Below are 20,474 nucleotides of genomic sequence, written 5' to 3'. Positions count from 1 at the left end.
ATGTGCCACCCCCTATAGAAATTAATTGCCCACCCCTGGCCTAAAGGAAGCCACAGGCTTGAGTCTATAAGAGCTGAGGAGGGCTATTGAGGACAGGACATTTTGAAGATTGCTTATTCATAGGATCACCATGAATTGGAGGCAACCTGATGGCACATAATTAGAGATAGTCACAAAGTGCCTTGTACCATGTCATCTAAGTCATTGGTGCTGCAATGGAGGAGCAGAGAAGGGAAGTCCATACTCCTGCTAGAATGGAAGAATGTGCAACAGGGAGGGATGGAGCAGCACACACTGGCAGGTCAGTGGGGGAGCTGTCCAGGGTGTGTGTGCACATGCAGCACCTGTGGTGCCGTGCTGATGACTTAGACAAGACAACATGCCCATCTCTACACATAACAGCACATTTTAAAACTAAATGCATTGTAAGGTAGCAAGCATTACTTTGAATTTCTCACACCTTTTTTGGGGGGATGGGTTTTTTTTTATGTTGCTGACTACATTATAAGAAACTTCCCTGCTCTGGTCCAGTTTGTTCCCCATTATTTTGGTTAATGTTTCATTTAGCAAATGAAACGTTTGCCTCACACCACTTGACAAGTCTAAGTACGGAGTGAAAAGAAGGCCATTGATATGGCGGATTGCAAAAACAAAAGCTTCTTTCTTCATAGCCTCCTTAATTGTGTGGTTGTGCAGCTTCAGCAGCAGCAATGAGTGCTACTGCCAGGGCACCAGGTCAGCCAAAACAAACACAAGGACAGCAAGAATTAAGGGAAAGCAAGATAAGGCAGCCATAAACACCCTGTCCTCAAAGCACACACAACGTCCAGTGCAATCAGATGAGGCACTCAACTGGCCTTGTTGACGTAATTGCCGCAATTGCAGACACTTTCCAGGTTTTTCAAGTGACTGATAAGACAGGGAAAGTTAATGGCGGTTACTCAAAATGGTTTACATTAATACCCTAAATTGATTGACCCTTCAAATACAGGAAGCTGTCAGCACCAAAACATTAACTTCTGCTATTCATGTTTTGCATGCTCAGCCCCATTGCCTTTATGGGACCATAATTTGTGAGATGCATGATTTGGTGAGGAATAAGAATAATGAAGAATATGGTCTAGGAAACTCCGAAAGTGGAATATGCCTCACAAGCATATAGAATATTTTGCTGTTGCTCCTCTGTACTTGCAGATCCAAAAAGCGTCTTAAAATATCGTAAGGACATTTTCAGTAGATGATGCTAGGAGAAGTTGAAGGCAAAACTGAAGTCAGTAGGAGAACAGGAAGCCCTAAGATGAGATAGCTGAACTCAATGAAGGAACCCACAGCTTGCAAGACTTAAGCACAGCTCTTAATGATTACTCCTTCTGAAGGCCATTAATTGATAGGATTGCCATAAATCAGAAGAGACTCGTTGGCGCCTAAGAACAAGAAGTATTCAGGTTATACAGTACCTTCTTTGGGCATAGGTGTTCAAAGAGTAACAGCAGATATTATTACATAAGGAGGAAGCTGGATATGGGATGAGTCAGCAACTGTGAGAATAAAAGAAATAACAACAGATTCGTGCACTTTATGCTAATTGCAATACTAAGGATCAGAAATCTCAGTTACGCATCACTGACCAATTTTTTTTTAAAGGAGGGGAAATAAAAACATGTACTGAGCAGAAACATGTCTACAAAATTGCCCACTTGTATGTTACCATCCAGGATTTCTTGCAAGGCTGAGGAGAAAACAGTCATGATTAGAGATGGGGACAAATATAAAAACTGATTTCCCACTAATTATAGCTGATTCATTAAATATTTGTTGATCCATACTTGTGGGTTCCAGAGACCCTCCACAAATATGAAGGGATAAATATTTATCAGGGTTTTTTTCATCCTTTGTATAATAAAAACAAACAAACAAAAAACCATTCTGGCTACCGGCCCCCGATCAGCTGATTGGCAGCAGAGAGGCAGCCACCACTACACTGGCCACCCAATACCACAGCCTACCCTCCACCCCCTTCCTCTCCCTATCTTGGATACCATGCCACCCCACCCTACCCATCCCCACCGACACCCTCTTACCTTAATCACTGCTGCTGAGGTCTTCTGGCCTCGCAGCGATGCATATAAAAATGGAGACTGGCTGCCCTTTGCAAACATGGTGGCTGCAGCTTCATTTAGGGTAGTGAAGCTGCAGCTGCCATCTTTGCATAGGGTAGCCTGGATTTCCTTAGCCTGCCTTAAGGGAATCCAGGATCCCCTTTGCAAAGATGGCAGCTGCAGCTTCACTACCCTAAATGAAGCTGCAGCTGCCATCTTTGCAAAGTTCAGCCAGTCCCCTTTTTTACATGTGTGGCTGCGGAGGCCTGATGGAGACTTCACCAGCAGCTATTAAGGGAAGGGGGGTATTGCTGGGAGTGGGCTAAGGTAGGGAAAGGAAGGGGGTGTGGGGATGGGCTGTTGGGGTGGCTGGCTGTGTGGGGAGGCAGCTGCCTATCAGCATCTGATCAGCTGATTGACAGCCTGTAGGCAGAATTGGCTTCTGTGCTTGTGGTAAACTCTCTAGGGGGGACCCAATTTGTGGTTGAATAACTCGGATGTCCGATATTCAATCTTCACCAAAGTTGGCAAGTGTGTTGGAGAAAGACATAGGAAGCTCTGTTGTGAATCTGGATTCTCTAGGTAGCTGGGGGAGCTTTCCTGAGGGGTTCCTCTTTGTAACTATGTTCACCAAACTTTCAAGAGTTGTAGAAAAGCATCTGAGGAAGCTGTCCTGCAAATTTGGTGTCTCTAGGTGGTTGGGGGCCAGTGTTATAGCCATTTAAAGTGCAGATGAGTTGATAAATCAATCAATTGATTCATCAAAGAATATTCATATTTGTTGATCTGTTACCTTTATGAATAATGGATCAAAATGAATCACAATTTTATTTGTCCCCATCTCAAGTCATGATATTACCAATGCAAGTGATGATTTAATGAGAAATGCATCAGTTCAGATAAATTTGAAATAGAAGTCTAATCTCAAAATACTGAGCGATTTCATTATGTCCTCATCTGAACTTCTTTCTTCTGCTGCTATATAGGTGTGTGCATGTACGTGCGTGCATACACAGACACACATACCCCAATAACAACAACAACAACAAATCCAAAAATGGATTAAATGAATATCCCAAAACTTCAGAATTTCAGTCCACAGCATGCCTTTGCAGAGCCCTCTTTTTCTTTCTGAAAATTTGGCAGCCCTAGCAAATAGGAAATAAGGCCACTGGGTTAACTTTTCCCACTGTTGCTTGGAAGACAAAGTCCAAATAATGCTAATCTACATAAACCATACCACAATGCATGCTCTTACGGAAATGATTATGTCTTTGTAGAAGTATTTCCTGTTGCAAAACAAATTCAATGTTGTGACTAGCCCAGCTCCTCTGAAAGTGTCCCCATGATCATGGCTATTTTCATTTTCTACAACCCCTGTGATTTGTCCTGCAGCAGAATGAATAGTGCTGTCGTTGTCTTAACATATATGCCAAGTCATGGTATGTTAGCTACACTTTTGGCCATGATAGTAGGATATGTGCAATGGAAAAGAATTACAATAGATGTTTCCAATCGTAAGATGAGATGGGGTATCCAGGATGAAGCAACATCACTTGAAAGAACATTTACATGCTGCAGAAATCATGTCTAGCATTTGGACTGAGCAGAAGGACAGGTTTAGTATAGCACCTGTGCTAGCATCAAAGAATGCTAGGCAAAAGCTAATAGAGCTTAAACTTCAAGGATTCTGTGACAGAGATCCAGAGACACACCCAGATTTATCCTAAGCAGAAAAACGAGGACCATGCTAGATGTGACATGGCAGCCCTCTGATGAGTCACAATGCCATTTTGTTGTTATTTTAAAACAAAATTCCCCAATTGTAAGTTGCAGCTGGTTACAGGTAATGTACAGCTACTCTGTTGCAACAGCTCCTCTGACTGCCAGCCCATTTCTGAGCCCTGTTCAGTCCTGGCTTTGACCTATAAAGCCCTAAGTGGCTTAGGTAAAACCTATGTGAAAGACCAAATGTCTCCATGTGAGCCTACCCAGTTTTTAAGACCATCAGGTGAGGCCTTTCTCTTCGTCTCACCACCCTCACAGGTACATTTGGTGGGGATGCAAGAGAAGGCCTTCTCTGTTGCTGCTCCCAAGCTGTGGAACTCCCTCCCAACTGAGACTTTTGTCAAGTGGGAAAAGTCCCTTTTAAGCTTTTGTTATTACCTGTTTAGATATTGCCCACCACCTTGGGTCCTTTTCAAGAGAAGGGCGAGGTACAAGTAAGAAAAATGAATGAGTGAGTGAATGAAAAGTCAACTTGGAGGCTGTGGGTATCAGCGCAACTCTAATATGGAGGGGGGGGCTTAATCGTTTGCATAAGTGTTTTGTTGTGATTTGAAGCTGTTTTGTAAAGTGGGTGTGTAAAATGTAAAAATGCACTGGTATATTGGGTTCAAATTCTCACCCAGTTATGAAACATGCTGAGTGACCCTGGGCCACTTAGAGTCTTTCCCATCGCATAGGGTTGTGGGGATAAGTGGAGAGGAACAGAGCCACCTCACTAATGGTGGGATATAAAAATAGCAAGGAAAGAAATAACAATTTATTGTCATTTCAGGGAACCCAAAGCTGGGTGCCTGGGGCAGCTGCCTCATGCTGCCGAACAGTAGGGCAGGCTCAGGACTGATCAAGAAAGCATTCTTAGAGATTTATTCCACATGTCTATGGTGGAATTTGTTCCGGGGCACTATTAGACTGAAGACAATAACCTTGAAAGCATAACCTGTAATAAAATGAATGACAGCTTAGTCATCTGCTCAAGCAGGACATTTTTGCCCTGATATTTCATCCAATTGTTGTAATGAATAGTGGCATTTCTGGCCCACCATATCAAGGTATGTAAAAATAGGATAGTACTGGAAAGCACTTCATTTTCTCTCCTCCAGGGGATCTCATGTGTGAGCTCAGGAAATGCCACCTCAGCAAAACGGGTCTTGTGAAAGCTTGTCAAAAACAATGTTCCCTATCCATTGACTCAGATTAATCCTACACTGCCTCTCTCCATAAAAGTGTACATTTGCAAGGGCAGGTCCTCGGTATGTACAGGGTTTCTGGTTAGAAGGGTCAAGACCCAAGCATGGCAGCAATGCCAAGGTTTCTCTGAAGCAAACTATACCACTAATTTGTTCAAGATTGCATTTCTTCAGCATTTAATTGCCTCTCTGTACTTTTCAAATGTTGCATCCTAGTTGGATTACTGTTAACACAATCTACGTGGAGCTGCCTTTGGAAAGTGTTCGGAAAGTGTTCAACAGGTCCAAAACGCCACAGCCAGATTGTTAACTTAGGCTGGTTAGAGGGGTCATAAACCCTGTAGTGGTCCATCAGCTCCACTGGCTGCCAGTCCATTTCTGGGAGAAAGGCAAGAGAAAATTATTTTAAATAAATAAATAGAAGTTTATCACTGTGGCCTAGGTAAAATACGAGCCATAAGGTACTAATGTCTTATTCCACATCTAAAATCTAAAACTTGCAATTCACAGTTATGACAGCAAAATGTTGTTTAAAATACTGCTCCCACCTAGCTCTACTCATGTCACTGGATCTAGCCAGGCTGGGCAGCTGAGGGGCTTTACCCCGAGAGAGGTCCGGAAGGAGAGAACTAGAAACCAGGCCTTCTCAGCGGTGGCTCCTCGCCTCTGGAACATCTTGCCCCCTGAGATTCACCTGGCACCCTCACCGGGAGTTTTTAAAAACAAGCTGAAGACTTCATTCTTCAGGCAGGCCTTCCCCTCTTGCATCATTTAGTTCCCTGTGTTTTTCCATCTTGGACTTGGCTTACTTCTCTTTTTTGTTTGAATATTGTCTGTCTTAATTCTTGTTTTATATTCCTCGGACCGTAAGCCACCCAGAGTAGATTCATTTGAATCTAGATGGGCGGTGTAAAAGCCAAACAAACAAACAAAACAAACAAACAAACAAACAAACAAATACTATTTAGAATAGAAATATGCACTGTCAAAACATTGGTATATAACTTTGCCCTTGTGTTTCAAGAATAGTTTACCTCCCTTCATATAGTTTATGAAATCTCACAGCCACACAGAAGTCATTGTTCTTTTTGTTCTTTTTCCTGTTTTCTTTTTTGCTGTGACCACCTGATAAATGTCTATGACAAGTCTATTCCTCCTGTTTAGAAAGAGGGCTTCTACGGAATTTGGGTCTTCCCTTTTATCTGTTTCAAAGAGGTATAGTCCATCCTCATACTTTCCAGAGTAAGAAAACTGTATGGGGAAAAATAATTGATCATTTATCTGGAATCGGAATACCCTCATTGGCAAACCAAACGTGGGTGGAGAAAAGTGGCTACAATAAATACCATTGAAAACTGACAAGTTGTACTAAGAGTATGACCCTTAGTATGATGAAACACTGCAGAACATTAAAAAGTTACTTTTTTGGACTGTAACTCCCAGAATTCCTCAGCACCCATCGTGGCTGGGCAATTCTGGACTATTTTTCTGTTTAAAAAATGCTATAATTTTGAATGAATGGATGAATGAATGAATGAATGAATAATTTATTTTTATTCTACAGCCAAAAACCCAATAAAATACAATATACAGTGGTGCCTCGCTTAACGTTTGCTTCGTTTAACGTTTTTTTCGCTTAACGTTTATTTTTTCAGAGGCAGATTGTGCTTCGTATAACGTTTTTCCCTATGGGCGATTTTCGCATAGCGTTTTTGGGACCATGCTTCGCTTAACGTTTTTGGTTTTAGGTCCCCTGCTTCGCTTAACGTTTTTTTTTGTTTTCAATTTAAAAAGTGTCTTAGAAGGGTCCAAAACGGTTCTAAATGCTTGGATTCGTTAGAGGACCCCTTAAGTCATGTGCAAACCTGATTTGGCTTTGATCTGACGTTTCGTTAATTTTTTGTGAATTTTTGTTTTTTGGCCCATAGGAACCAATGGACCTGTCAAAATCTGACAGCTCCATGCTTTCCTATGGGGGAGAAAACAATTTACAAAAAATTAACGAAAGTTCAGATCAAAGCCAAATCAGGTTTGCACATGACTTAAGGGGTCCTCTAACGAACCCAAGAATTTAGAACAGTTGCTGAGTCTTCATTAATTTTTTGTGAATTTTTTCTTCCCCCATAGGAAATAATGGAGCTGTCAGATTTTGACAGCTGTCAAAAGTTGGGGAAAAAAAATTCACCATTAATTAACGAAAAGTCAGATCAAAGCCAAATTAACTTTTGCATCCGTTTTAGAGGGTGCAGAAGCTAATCCAAGCATTTAAAACCATTTTTGACCCTTTTATGACACACTTAATTTTGCAAAAATTGACTTCGCAAAGCCATTGAAACCTATTGAGTCAGCTACAATACATTCCAATGGAGGATACATTGTATCGTTTAACGATGTTTCCTATGGGTTTTTTCGCTTAAGGACGGCAATCCGTGCCTATTGGAACGGATTAACCGGTTTCCAATGCATCTCTATGGGAAATGGTGTTTCGCATAAAGTTTTTTTCGCATAAGGTTTTTTTTTTTGGAACCAATTAAAAACGTTATGCGAGGCACCACTGTAATTGCATTTTGCCAATCTCTGATCTAAACAGTAAGCAAAAGCTTGTTAAAACCCTTATATTCTCAGCATTTTTGAAAGTTACCATACCCAAGAATTAACACATCATCCTAAGAGCAGGAAGTCATACACATGGGCAGAAAATATTTTGACAACGTGAGGCAGTCTTCTCAACAACTGATCTAGGATATTATTAAAGGATTTTATTTGCTAGCTATTGAAGTAAAAAAATGATGACCGTTGATTTACACATCCTATTTAAAGACAGTACAAAAATCAGAACATGTATACTTTAAAAATAGACATTTTGGCATGAAACACTATTTTTTGTTAGAAGTGGAGACAAGAGTGGGCTGAAATGTTGAACTTATAAACTACAGAATGAGAAACATTATTATTAGTATTATTATCTCTATCCAATAGTCAATTAAACCACACTAATAAAGCACTGCACAGACTACTTCAAATTCTCCTTGACACTGATAGCAGATTCTGGTCAGTAAATATTACCTCCTTGCTATTTCCCTTTTGGAGGTTTCATTGTTAGCATGGAAAGTTTATCACTGAACCTATTGTTCCTGCATGTTTTCCTCTCCAGAGAGATCATGGACTTAATGTTTGTTTTATTATGCAGAATGTCAGCCAAATCCTTCTCACATCGCACCAAGAGATATCTTCCAGTTTCACCAATGCATAAAAGAATTACATCTCAAACACTTGATTTTATCAACAGCACCTTTAATTGCACACTTCTCCTTGCTCTTCTGAAAAGCCAAACATTCTTTCTCCAGCATTTCGTGTCATTCAGATATGACTTCACTTGATATATTTTTTATAAGGGCAGAACAGAGAATGTTGGTCATTCATGATGCTATGATTATTCGAGACTGCAAAATCGCCATGGCTAAAAGGTAAAATGCCTTCAATGCTTTCCTTCCTTCAATGCATTCCCATTTATTTAGATCAGTGGTTCTCAACCTTGGTTACCCATATGTTCTTGGACTAAAACTCCCAGAAGCCTTCACCCCTAGCTGTGCTGGCCAGAGCATCTGGGGACCTAAGGTTGTGAACCACTGATTTAGAGCCATCAAATGAGGAGGAGGAGACATGAGTCGTTAATAGACAAAATGGAAATTGTCTCCCAAGAAGCCTGCCAAGACCCAAGGACAGGACAGAAATTTCAAACGCTCTCACTTTATTTAGTAAAAATAAAATCTGTAGTACTTCATCCTTTTGACTTGCAGGGCTCCGACTCAATGGACAAAATGAATATGCCGTGTTATTGCCATTGATGAATTCCATGACACTTACTGTAAAGATTACAAACTTTGTCTATAAATTAGTTATTTATCTAAATGATTGTTTTAAATAGAGCACAACTTTCCTGCTTCTATAATCCAAGTGGCAAACATAATACATAGATTGGCCCTGGTTAGGGTTAGCTGATGGTGGAACATATATATATATTTTGTGTGCAAAGTTCCACCATCAGCTAACCCTGGGATTGAACCCCAGGTCATGGGCCCAATTTTAGCTACAGTACAGCAGTTTAACCACTCTCTCTTATATATATATAAGAGAGAGTGGTTAAACTGCTGTACTGTAGCTAAAATTGGGCCCATGACCTGGGGTTCAATCCCAGGTAGCCAGACTCAGCCTTCTATCCTTCCGAGGTTGGTAAAATGAGTACCCAGCTTGCTGGGGGGGGGATGTGTAGCCTGCATAACTAACTTGTAAACTGCCCAGAAAGTGCTTGAAGCGCTATGGGGCGGTATATAAGCAGCACACTTTGCTTTTTGCTTTGCTTTGAAGGCTAGTCAACTTCTTGTGAAAGGATGCTTCCACATGTCCTGGGTGCTGGGGAAAAGCAACTTGCTTTCTGGATCATGCAGAGTTTCTACATCTGCAAAATCACCCACTGCAGGTCTTCTCGTGGCAAGCTGTGTAAATGCTTCAGTCACCACAAGAGTCACCACATTATTTACAGCATAATTATTTACTATTGTAAATAATTTACTACTGTAAATAATAGCATGCAAGGTTCCCTTGGTAGGTGGAACTTCTATCAACAAGATAAGATGTAGACTTCCCAGATCTAGAGTTGGGAAATATTTCTTTCTTCTTTCTTTTTCTTGGGCTGGAGCATTCTGGGAATTGTAGTCCAAAGGAAAAACATCTTCCATCTCTGGACACGTCAAAGCAGTCAGGTTACTAAACTTGTTCTCCACTATCCTCTAGCTTGCAATGCTACAGAATGCCAACTGCAACCTATTCCTACACCCCTCTACCCTCCTCTTTGTTTAAAGCACTAATGGAATCTGGATCTCTTCTGAAACTCTTACTGAGTAATTGCAGTTGATAGTCCTGTCTTCCATCACGTCTGAATCCCTACACAAAGAACGTCACCACTTCTCGTCCCATGTATTCTTCATCAGCCTGGCTCCACATTTTCAGGCCCTGTACAGGATGCCCTCAATGGCTCTCTGGCATTTATTGACTGACCCCCACGCCCATCACCCCCTGGTATTCTCCCCAGTGGAAAAAATTAAGTTGGCAGTTCAGCTACATATCATTTCTTGAGATTCAAAGCCGAAATCTAAGTTCTTTCTGCATCATTGGGGTGCATTTCCATCAGTGATTCCCAACCTTGAGTAACCGAGGTGTTCTTGCACTAAAACTCCCAGAAACCTTCACCACTAGCTGTGCTGGCTGAGGTTTCTGGGAGTTGCAGTCCAAGAACACATGGGTTACCCAAGGCTGGGAACCACTGATTTACACCCCAAACATGGAGGGAGAGGTCTCAAGGCACCGGTTGGCATTGATATATTTCTCTCTGTCATCAAGTGGGAGGACAAACAAGTGGGCAACTATTTCTGTGTCACCTGATTCTAGGAAAGGTAAATCCAGGTAAATGGGCCTAGAAACTGGACAAAACCTGGCTAAACAGGTAATGAAGCAATTGAGACCAGGGCTCTGGCACCAGCATCAAACGGACAGGTGTCCAGGCTTTAAAGCTATCTCACACACAAGAATTAAAGTTCCTCCTTCTTCAACACTGCTAGCCCTAATCTTGCACATTCCTTTGCTCTCTCATGAGCACAGTGACAGCACTGCAACAGGTGACAGGAACAAATGTAAGGGGGTCCAAGAGTCTCCCCCAGGGAGAATGGGCCTCTGCAAACACAGAATATGGAGAAGTTACTTTTTGGAAAATAATGCTTCCAAACTCTGACCAAATAGAACATTATGCATTATTTATCTGCTGTTTGCAACATTAGGCAGTGATCACCTGGAAGCAGGGAGGCAGATACAGTGGACACAATTCTTTCTCTCCTTCCATGCTAACCCTCCTCATTCTGCAACCCTGATCTCCATTCAGATATAACAGTTCAACAGTTCAACAATGTTGTTGTCTTTTACATTTCAGATTTTTGCAAAGACAAACTGCAAATGTTAGAAATTCAAATGTTGGTACCCAATATATGATTACATTGGCTTTGTTTTCCGTTTTCTTACATTTCTAACTCCATGATGCTTTCAAGTATAAGAAACTGGCCAATATTATGGGATGCATAACCAATGATTTTCTTTCTGTTGGTGACATGGCACTCACTGGCAGGACACCAGTTACAGAAATTCTACTGTCTACCCTACTCTCAAGTTTGTGAGTGAGTTATATAGCCATATTTGAAATCGAAACATACAATTTACATGCAGAATATAATAAAAATATATCCTTCCCTTTTTTCTTTTTTTCTTTTTCTTTTCTTTTCTTTTCTTTCTTTCTTTCTTTGAGATAGAAGTGTAAAACTGGGGCTGCAATTTAGCATTAATAAGACAAAAATCAAGACCACAGAAAGCCAACAAGGAAAAAAATGCATTCATTTGAAATGTGCTGAAGAACAGCTTTACAGGACAAACAGAAAGACAAATAAAGGTCCTAGATCAATTCAAGCCCAAGGTCTCCCTAGAAACAAAAATGAGAAAAGTGAGGAAATTGCACTTTGGGGACATTGTGGAAAAGACATTTTCTGGAAAAGACAATAATGTCAGAAAAGGTTGAAGGCAGCAAGGAAAGAGGAAAACCCAAATGAGATGGATTGACTTTATAAGGAAAGCCACAATCTTGAATCTGCAAGAGCTGAATAGGGCTCTTGAGGATAGGGCATTTTTGGGGGTCACTCATCCATAGGGTTGCCATGCTGGAGCCAACATAGCGGCACATAACAAGATGTTTTCTTGCCAAGGAACATGAAGTAAAAGCAAATAAACCCTGGCTTGGCTTGGCTAGATTTTTTCAGGGGGAGGGGATACTGGAAATCAGTCAGCCACATTAACAAGCATTTTCTGCAAAATAAAATCTTCTCCCATTTATTGCACAAAATTTTCCTCGCTGCTCGTACATGAAAGAAAGATCGTGCACTGACAAAATAACACATTTCTTTCTCTTCATTCTGGCTGTCTGAATGATTATTTTCTAGTGCCTTCATTACTTCCCTGGAACGGTGAAGCCAGAAAAAGTACCAACTTGAATGGTTAATGGTACTCAAAGGCAAAGGAACAGAGAGGTTGCGCTGCCCTCTAGTGTGCCTTGCTTGTCAGGAATTTGTGAGAAGACTGGGCATGCTGCCGGCTTTTTAAAAAGTAAACACGCCAATGACACACATACAAGAACATGCATATACATAGAAGGTAGGTGGAAATTAAAGGAAAAAAATAAGTAATCGTTTTTTGCATTATACTTAGACATAGTGAAAAAGATGACTGTGCACAATCTGAATAAAGTGAAAATCTGAATCATTCAATACTAGGCATGAGATTTTCAGATTTTGTTCTCAAACACTACAACAATTCACCAGGAATACTCCCAGCTAGAAATCTGACAGGTGTGGCAAAAAAACCCCAAAAACAGTTCCTCAGAGAAGTTTCAGCAAACATACCTGAGGCCCAGTATGTTCTTCTCTGCAGCCACTGCAGAAGGAGAGCTGCAAGAGGTTGTGGGACTGGTAGATTTTTTTTTTAGCGCTACCATGAAAAAAGCCTAATGAGTAGAGGGACTTAGGGCTTGTCTACATGGTTTGACTGGAATGAGCTAAATAGGGTCATTAGGAGGTCTGGTATTCCATTTAGGGCAATCCTCACATCCAAATGGTAGATGGACCTCAAGGGATCCTATTTGGTTTTGGGGGGAAATTGTGTGGGGGGGAAGATATATATATCCCACTATGCAATTTTTTTCCACCTGACCTATCTTGGGTTGCCCCCACAGTGTTTCCTGTGCTGCTTCTTTGCAATGGCTTTGCTGAAGAAAGGGAAGCATAGGTCTAGTGGTTAATACCTCCATTCCCCTTTTCTTCTGCTTACATTTTCTCTAAGATGCTTCCAAGGCTTGGCTTGCTTCCATTGATTTATTTTATACATGGGGACAAATTTTAAAAATGAAGTGCAATATTTGCAGTGGTGGCAGCGGTAGAGGAGGAAAAGGTAGGGAGACAACGGGGGCAGTGGGAAGGGGTGGGAAAGACTGGGGGAGGCTCAAACTGTGTTTTATTTAGACAACTTCGGGCTGTCTAAAAAAAAAAAAACCACAGAACTGACAAACCGATTCGTGATTCGTCAGAAAACTCAGTGAAAATTCATGGTTTGTCAACTTTGACAAGGCACGAATCAAGATGAACCACTATTTTGGCGGTTTGGCCCCATCTCTAATTTCTTTATTCAGTAGTTTCCAAACTGTGCGCTGTGGTGCCCCAGGCACTGCCAAATCCAGCCAGGGGCACCGCAGAATCCTTAGGAGTACTTCCCAGAAGGAAACTTTATGTTTGTTTTGCTTTTTTAAAGTAGTGCAGCATATATAAATAATAAACACATTTTTTAAAAAACATAGCTGGAGAACATATTAATTTGCCAATATTGTCTTACTAAGCCCCTTCATGATATTGGCAAATTAGAAGACTTTCTTTAGGTCCTTTTTTAGCAATCACACATGCTGAAAATTGAGCAAAAGAGAGCAATCGTACCAGCACCAAAAAAATCAGACACCCCTGACAGAAGCTCAGAAAGGTGCGGGTAAGACTGCTTGGTGGCTGGTCTGTTTCAATCCAACGTTGTTGGATCACTATCTTCAGCTGTGAACAAGCCCGTCCCTGCAGCAGATAAAACAGGGGGCTAAATGCCCATTTAGTCAGCCTCAGAAAGAGCTTAATCAGAACTGAAAATAAGAGCATGATGGAAACTTTCCTTCAGTTTCTTTCACTAGGAGTGCTTCTTTAGCTTTTTAGGGTAGATGTACCAGCCTGTTGATTTACACTGAAACGGCTCACCTTTTCCAGGTCATCTCATTTTAGTTTTTTCCCCATTCTGGAAAGAACCTGGGGTGCAACCACTTGCTACCACCTCACACAACCACCAGCTCCTTTTCTCTTTCAAGTATGAGAGGCCATACTTGCAACTCCCTTGTCTTCTCTTTGAGCAGTTGTTTGAGTGCTTCCAATGCTTCCACATCCTTATTTGGAGGGAAAGAGGTTATTGTTGCCACTGGCCTCCCTTTCATCCAGGCTGAATGGATGGGTAGAGGGGGAATTTCAGCACTTTTCTGCCACTTTAGGGATACAGGGGGATAAGCAAAATTGACCCTCCTCTTCCTCCTCCTCTAGTGCAGTGGGGGAAGACAGAATCATCACAGCTCAATGTTGGAAATAGCCATTTGCCTCCTGCCTGGAGTGGTGAGAGCATGTGAGCTATCATAGTTTTCTTTCTTACTTACATTTATTTATTTATTTATTTATTTATTTATTTATTTATTTATTTATTTATTTATTTATTTATAGTATTTCTATCCCACCTTTCTCCCCAAAAGGACCCAGGGTGGCTTACATAATTAAAATGGTACAATATTTAAAAGCTAAAAACAGTAAGTATACAAATTTTAAAAAAGAATTAGGCAAGTATTATATTAAAATGGTAACTAATATCAGTATTGAAACACATTTAAAATAACAGAGCACAACAATTCAATTAAACCCTGTCTTAGACCACCAGTCATTAAGGAAAAGCCTTATAAAACTCTGCAAAGCAAAGGTCTTAAACTGTGGTATGTGTGGATCACTGATGGTCTGCAAGCTTTGGTCCTTTATTTTTTATTTTTGAAAAACAAAAATGTGCATTAATTAAGTGTATTGAACAGGCTAAGAAGATCTAGGCCCTGTTAGTTTCAAAACATGGCACATACACAGTCTGCTAAATATTATTTACAGGTTTATCAATCAAAGAAGCCCTTCTTGGTAATCTGGCCTAGAATTTCAGAGTTTCATAAAACAGTACTAGATTTTATACAATACTGTATTGGTACTGAAAGGAGAAAAGAGGTGTGCTTTGATTAGTTTTTATTAAGTATGCCAGCATTTTTCAAGTGATCCGTGGATCGGGATGGGGGAGAGAATCATGGCTATAAAGCATATAATTAATAATTTTATGGCATTTTAAATATGAATAAAGTTTTAACATGTTCTTTATTCTATGTAGTTAATCCTATTCATGAAAATTCTACTGTACACAAGTGCAAATGAGATGCAAAAATTGTTGACCTGACATGCACTGAAGTTTGAACTTTATCTAGAAATTTAAAAATAGAAATTTATCTATTTATGTGGCAAAAGCAATTACAAAAAGAAAGAATGCACAGAGAAAATTACTGGTATATTACAAATTGACAAATGAAATAATAATAAAAAAAATAAGTGCAATACACAAATCCACATAGTACAGAGCAGAACAGCATGTCTTCAAAGTGAAAATTGTGACTATCACCACCAACCTTCCTTCTTAAAGTTGATGCTTTAAAGGCAAAAAATGTACACTTTCTCGAACATACAGAAGAAACTATTCCTCAGTAAAAGGAATTCTGCCAGGCATCCACTATCTAGCAAAAGGCGCAAGTGATAAGCTTAGTTCTTTAAACAAAATTGTTCTTAAGTTATCATAAAATGAGCAACCAAGTAAATAATGGGACAGGTCTTCAAGTGTGTTGGTCCTGCAAGAGGAAACTCTTCTCTCATGCAGGATTTGGTGCTGATGACCTTCAAATATAAAAGAGTTTTGTAGAGCTGTGAAAGCATCTCTCATTTTAAAATTTGACATTTTAATTATATATTGTGGATAAAAAAATTGAACAGGTAGTATAGCACTCCACAGCACGCGGGTTGACTGCCAAACAGAAACGCAATCTGCTTGAAAATCACATTGAGGTTTGTAAATATTATTTAATAACAAATCACCTTCTCAAATCATAAAGAGTTAAGAAGATTCAGAGACAGGCTGCACTCATTAATGATCTGAAGAATTTCCTGATAGATGTGTTCTATCGTTAAAAATCAACATCTCTTTAAGATGGTAAATAACAATGTTAAAAGAGATCCCATCCCCTTTGTCTTTTTAAGAGCTTAAATATGTGTTCTGGCCTTCACTGTGGGAGAGTCACTCTCCAAATGAAGAACAGAAGTTTCAGTAGACTTAGGCAGACCAAAAAGAGCTTGTAAATATTCATTCAGGGGTATTTCAACATTCACTTTCTGAGTAGACCCCCATATTTGAGCATCATGACAGATACGTGTTGCAGCTTTAGCCTTACAGATTTTAAGGACTGGAGAAACCTGTCTACCATCTCTGCTCCAGTAAAATCTTAATAATGCATGAATTATCTATCTAGCTATCATTTTGTTGTTATCAAAATGCTTCTTCCAATTTCATGTGAGGAAAAAATTATACCTAAGATTTTAAAAAGATATCACTTTTTCTATAAGATGCCCTCAATTTGCCATGTATGGGTTGTTATTGTTACCTAAAACTGGTATTTTGGTTTTTTATTTCTCCAGCTTTACATTACACCGTTGCCAGCTGCATTAGAAGAGTCATTACATTCTCATTCCACTTTGTTACCTAAACCCCCCCATCTAAGAACAACAACAACATCAACAACAATCAAACACCACGAAGCAACTGAAACCAAAATAAGCAACAGGGAAAAAGTATACCAGACAAGAAAGGAAACAAAATAGCAGCAAAAACAACAATAATTTTTTTAAAGTAGTCAAAAACATTGTGGCACTTAAAGGCTGTTATATTTGAATGTGAGGTTTCATGGATCAAGTCCACTTCCTTTGACAGAAGAGTGAGAGAACAGTGAAAAGTAATGAGAAAATGTGAAAAATGATGAGCTGTTGTCATGATGAGTAGAAATCTACTCAAACCTTCACAGAAAGCATAGAGATGGAGAGAAAGATTTCCTAACAGGATCGCCAAACCTAGAAGACTGTTGCAGGAAGAACAGCAGCAGCAACTGTTTTACTTTCCTGGCCAAAATGGTGAAAAATGTCAAATACCTCTCATCGTAAATGTTTACAAATAGCTCCATATTTACAGATACAGGCCAGGTCAGTGTGACCAGAATAAGCATTAAATCCAACAAGGAAGTCATTTTGAAATGGCAGACAGATGTATCACCTGACAAATACAAATATGCACTGATTTTATTTCAGGAATGAATGTAAACCCAAGAATAGTGTTTTTTTTTAATTTTCTCAAGAGTTGCACCAGATATTTGCATGTTCTGGTAGAGAAAATCATGTGAGAACATGATGCAAACTTTGCCCCTACGCCACTTTATTCCTTGGTAAGAAGTCCTTTAATGTCATTTCTATTAAAATGGATATACAGTATTTTTTCTCACTTGGCTCTCTGTGTCTTCCATTCTGTTGCCTTTACAGCACCCAGCTCTAATGAACTGGGAATCACAAAGCAACTGTGATGCTGGCAAGTCTTTCCCTCTCTCCTCTCTCTGTGAATGTGTGTGAAGTCATTATTCTTTATTAGCCTCTGTACTTTAATTCTTGCTTTGACTCATTACTTATGAATTTTATCTCTTTACTGCCTTTGAGGTCTGCACCTCCTTTTCTACTATCTTTTAATTTTCAAAAAAGCTGAAATAGCACTGTTATGAGATTTATTGTAAATACTTTCAGAAAAGCACATTATGGGAATATTCACCTTTCTAAGCCTATGTGGTGCCTTAGTTTCCTTCTTCAGCACTGACACATTTTACTCCTTCCTCTGACTATCCTTTCTTTCTCTTCCAAGGTTAATCACATGTATGACCCTAGCTGATCACCATATAGCGAACAGAATGTTGTCACAGAACAACATAATATAATTAGTTTGGCCTATAGGCGGGATAATAATAATAATAATAATAATAATAATAATAATAATAATAATAATAATAATAATAATAATAATAATAATAATAATAATAATAACAACAACAACAACAACAATAACAACAATAACAACAACAACAACAACAACAACAACAACAATAATAATAATAATAATAATAATAATAATAATAATAATAATAATAATAATAATAATAATAATAATAATAATAATAATAATAATAATAATAATAATAATAATAATAATAATAATAATAATAATAATAATAATAATAATAATATATGGTAACAAAACAATAAGAATGCACAAGTATTTTTTGCAGACAATCAAAAACATTATTGGAAAATATAACTGGAAAATTGTATTCTGGCATTACAAAAAAATTATACAAATAACTGTGAATGGTTTTGACTCAGCCCCCATAATTACTGTTATTTTATTAAATTTCCAGGTAACAAATGATTATATACTGTACCAGTTAACTGCTGCAGAGAGCGCTGCATCAGGCATTTCTGTACCACAAATGCACTTTTTGAGTGTGTTCCTACAAAGATAGCAAACAAAAGAGAAGAATTACCTTTTTAAGGGTTCATATATCCCTTTGGCATAGTGTCAGGGAATTCCAGCCTAAATTTCTCCTTTTAAATCTTCTTCTTTGTTACAGATCACGAACAAAAACATTTCTCCATTAGCAACTAATGGAAATACTTCTTTTATCACACAAAAGAATGAAAGACCCCAGGTGCCTCGGACAGCCTGTAGCCACACACCTAATCACAGGGGCTTGAGTATATCCCTTCTCAGTCTCACTGTGTTTGTACTGATTTTAAAAACATGTGGTATATGTTTCCTCTCACGAGCCACCATTCTGGAACACCCAGGTGATCTTGGACTGCAACTCCCAGGAACCCTGGCCAGTGCATCTGGTGGTGACGGCTTCAGGGAGTTGCAATCCAATAACACCTGGGTCACTCAGTGTTGGGAACTGCTGTTCTAGAGCATAGCTGCTGTTAGTCAACTGCTTGCCTCCATTAAATTATCTCAGTTCATTGCCTATAGGTGCTTGTAAGCACCTGAAATGTGAAACAAAGTGGTTACCTCTTTGAAGAAGGTAGACCATGGGTAAGAAGCCAGTGTCACACAGAGGTTTTGAACTACAACACCCACCAGCTCCAGGCAGCTTAGACAACAAAAGTAAAAGAGTGAAGAAAATCTGGAGGCCATCGTTTCCCTAGCCTTGGGTTCATATGTAATAAATGTATATCCAAACATTCATGAAATTGCATGATTATCACAAGAAAGTTCTTAAACTACTTTTACATCTCTCCAAAATATATCTGCATTTCTGTATTTTCAGTTGTTAACATATTTCTCTTACACTATTTTTCCAGAAAGTCACGAAACATTCTCAAATATCCAAAGGGCCACCGCCTACAAGGTATGTACCCACAGCAGATATAGCGATTTAGCAACTGATAAGTGAAGAAACCAGCAGTTAAGAATACAATATTACTAAACCATAGAAACACACATATATGAAAAGCCGCAACTGTTTACTTCTTTTGCTAGAACATTTCATTGTCTGTAGGCCACCACAGAAAAGGCTCTGCCTTTTATGTCAATCCATCATCCCTCAGTTGGTAGGAACTATAGAGCAGCTGATTATTTTAAAAGGTGAGCTGTATCTCCAATATCAACATCAAGCTTACCAGGAGTCCTCCAGATTCTATCTGTCCCTCCTCTGACTTCTTTTCTGAAGACATTATGTCTCTACTTCACCCTTCTCTATGAATTCTCAGAGATTATAGTTTGTGGCTCTGAATCACCCACAAGCCTTTTCAACAGCCCAGGGTGAAACTCACATTGCTGTGGTGACATGAAGACATCTCATGTAGTCAGCAGTTCTGTAGCCACTGTCTTACTTATGATGGGCCAGAATTCCTTTCTTATATAATTTTTCCAACTTTTCCAAAGTTGGACACAATTTACTTTGTGGGAGAAGACTGGGAGAAACTAGTAACTGATAATTCCACCTTCTCTGTCTTACATTAATTCTTCACTACGCTCCCCAAACAGTGGACCTACTGCCTGTACCTTGTTTTCCCTCTTTCTCCAACCATGGTCAGTTAGGTTCTTCTTATTCTTTTTAGAATGTCACACAAACTTCAGTTCTTTCTGGGATTCAGCTTTCCTGACATCTTTCTTGTAACTGTGGACAACTTTACTGGGCAACTCATCATTGATCTGATGGACTTCTTTCCATTTCCTGTCTATACCCTCTTAAGAATACCATTCTCCTGATCCTATGGAGTTAAATTTTAAAATGAGCATTGCAAACAGAGTGGCTGGAATCTTGCTCCAAATAATAATAATAATAATAATAATAATAATAATAATAATGATGATGATGATGATGATGATGATGATGATACTGATGATGATGATGATGATGATGATGATGATGATGATGATGATGATGATGATGATGATAGCATGCTGTCAAGTCAATTCTGATTTGGGTTTTCTAAGTACAAATACTCAGAATCTGTTTGCCATTCTCTTCTGGGGGGTGGGAGCCCTGGGAATGTGCAGCTTGCCCATGACGACACAG

The 20,474-nt window shown here is 39.3% G+C and overlaps 1 protein-coding gene across 2 annotated transcripts in view; it reads right to left on the bottom strand.

The window, feature by feature from the left end:
- Positions 1 to 20,474, bottom strand: part of PDE10A (phosphodiesterase 10A) — a 332,447-nt gene that overhangs the window by 247,387 nt on the left and 64,586 nt on the right. For both annotated transcript variants that reach the window (XM_078383193.1, XM_078383194.1), the window contains exon 2: positions 18,339 to 18,407. In XM_078383193.1, the coding sequence (XP_078239319.1) occupies positions 18,339 to 18,407 (69 nt within the window). The remainder of the gene's footprint in view (positions 1 to 18,338; positions 18,408 to 20,474) is intronic.

Source organism: Pogona vitticeps, chromosome 1, assembly GCF_051106095.1.
Source record: "Pogona vitticeps strain Pit_001003342236 chromosome 1, PviZW2.1, whole genome shotgun sequence".
Taxonomy (NCBI): Eukaryota; Metazoa; Chordata; class Lepidosauria; order Squamata; family Agamidae; genus Pogona; species Pogona vitticeps.
The sequence above is the reverse complement of the archived record's forward strand: the minus strand, read 5'-3'. Positions and strand labels throughout refer to the sequence as shown.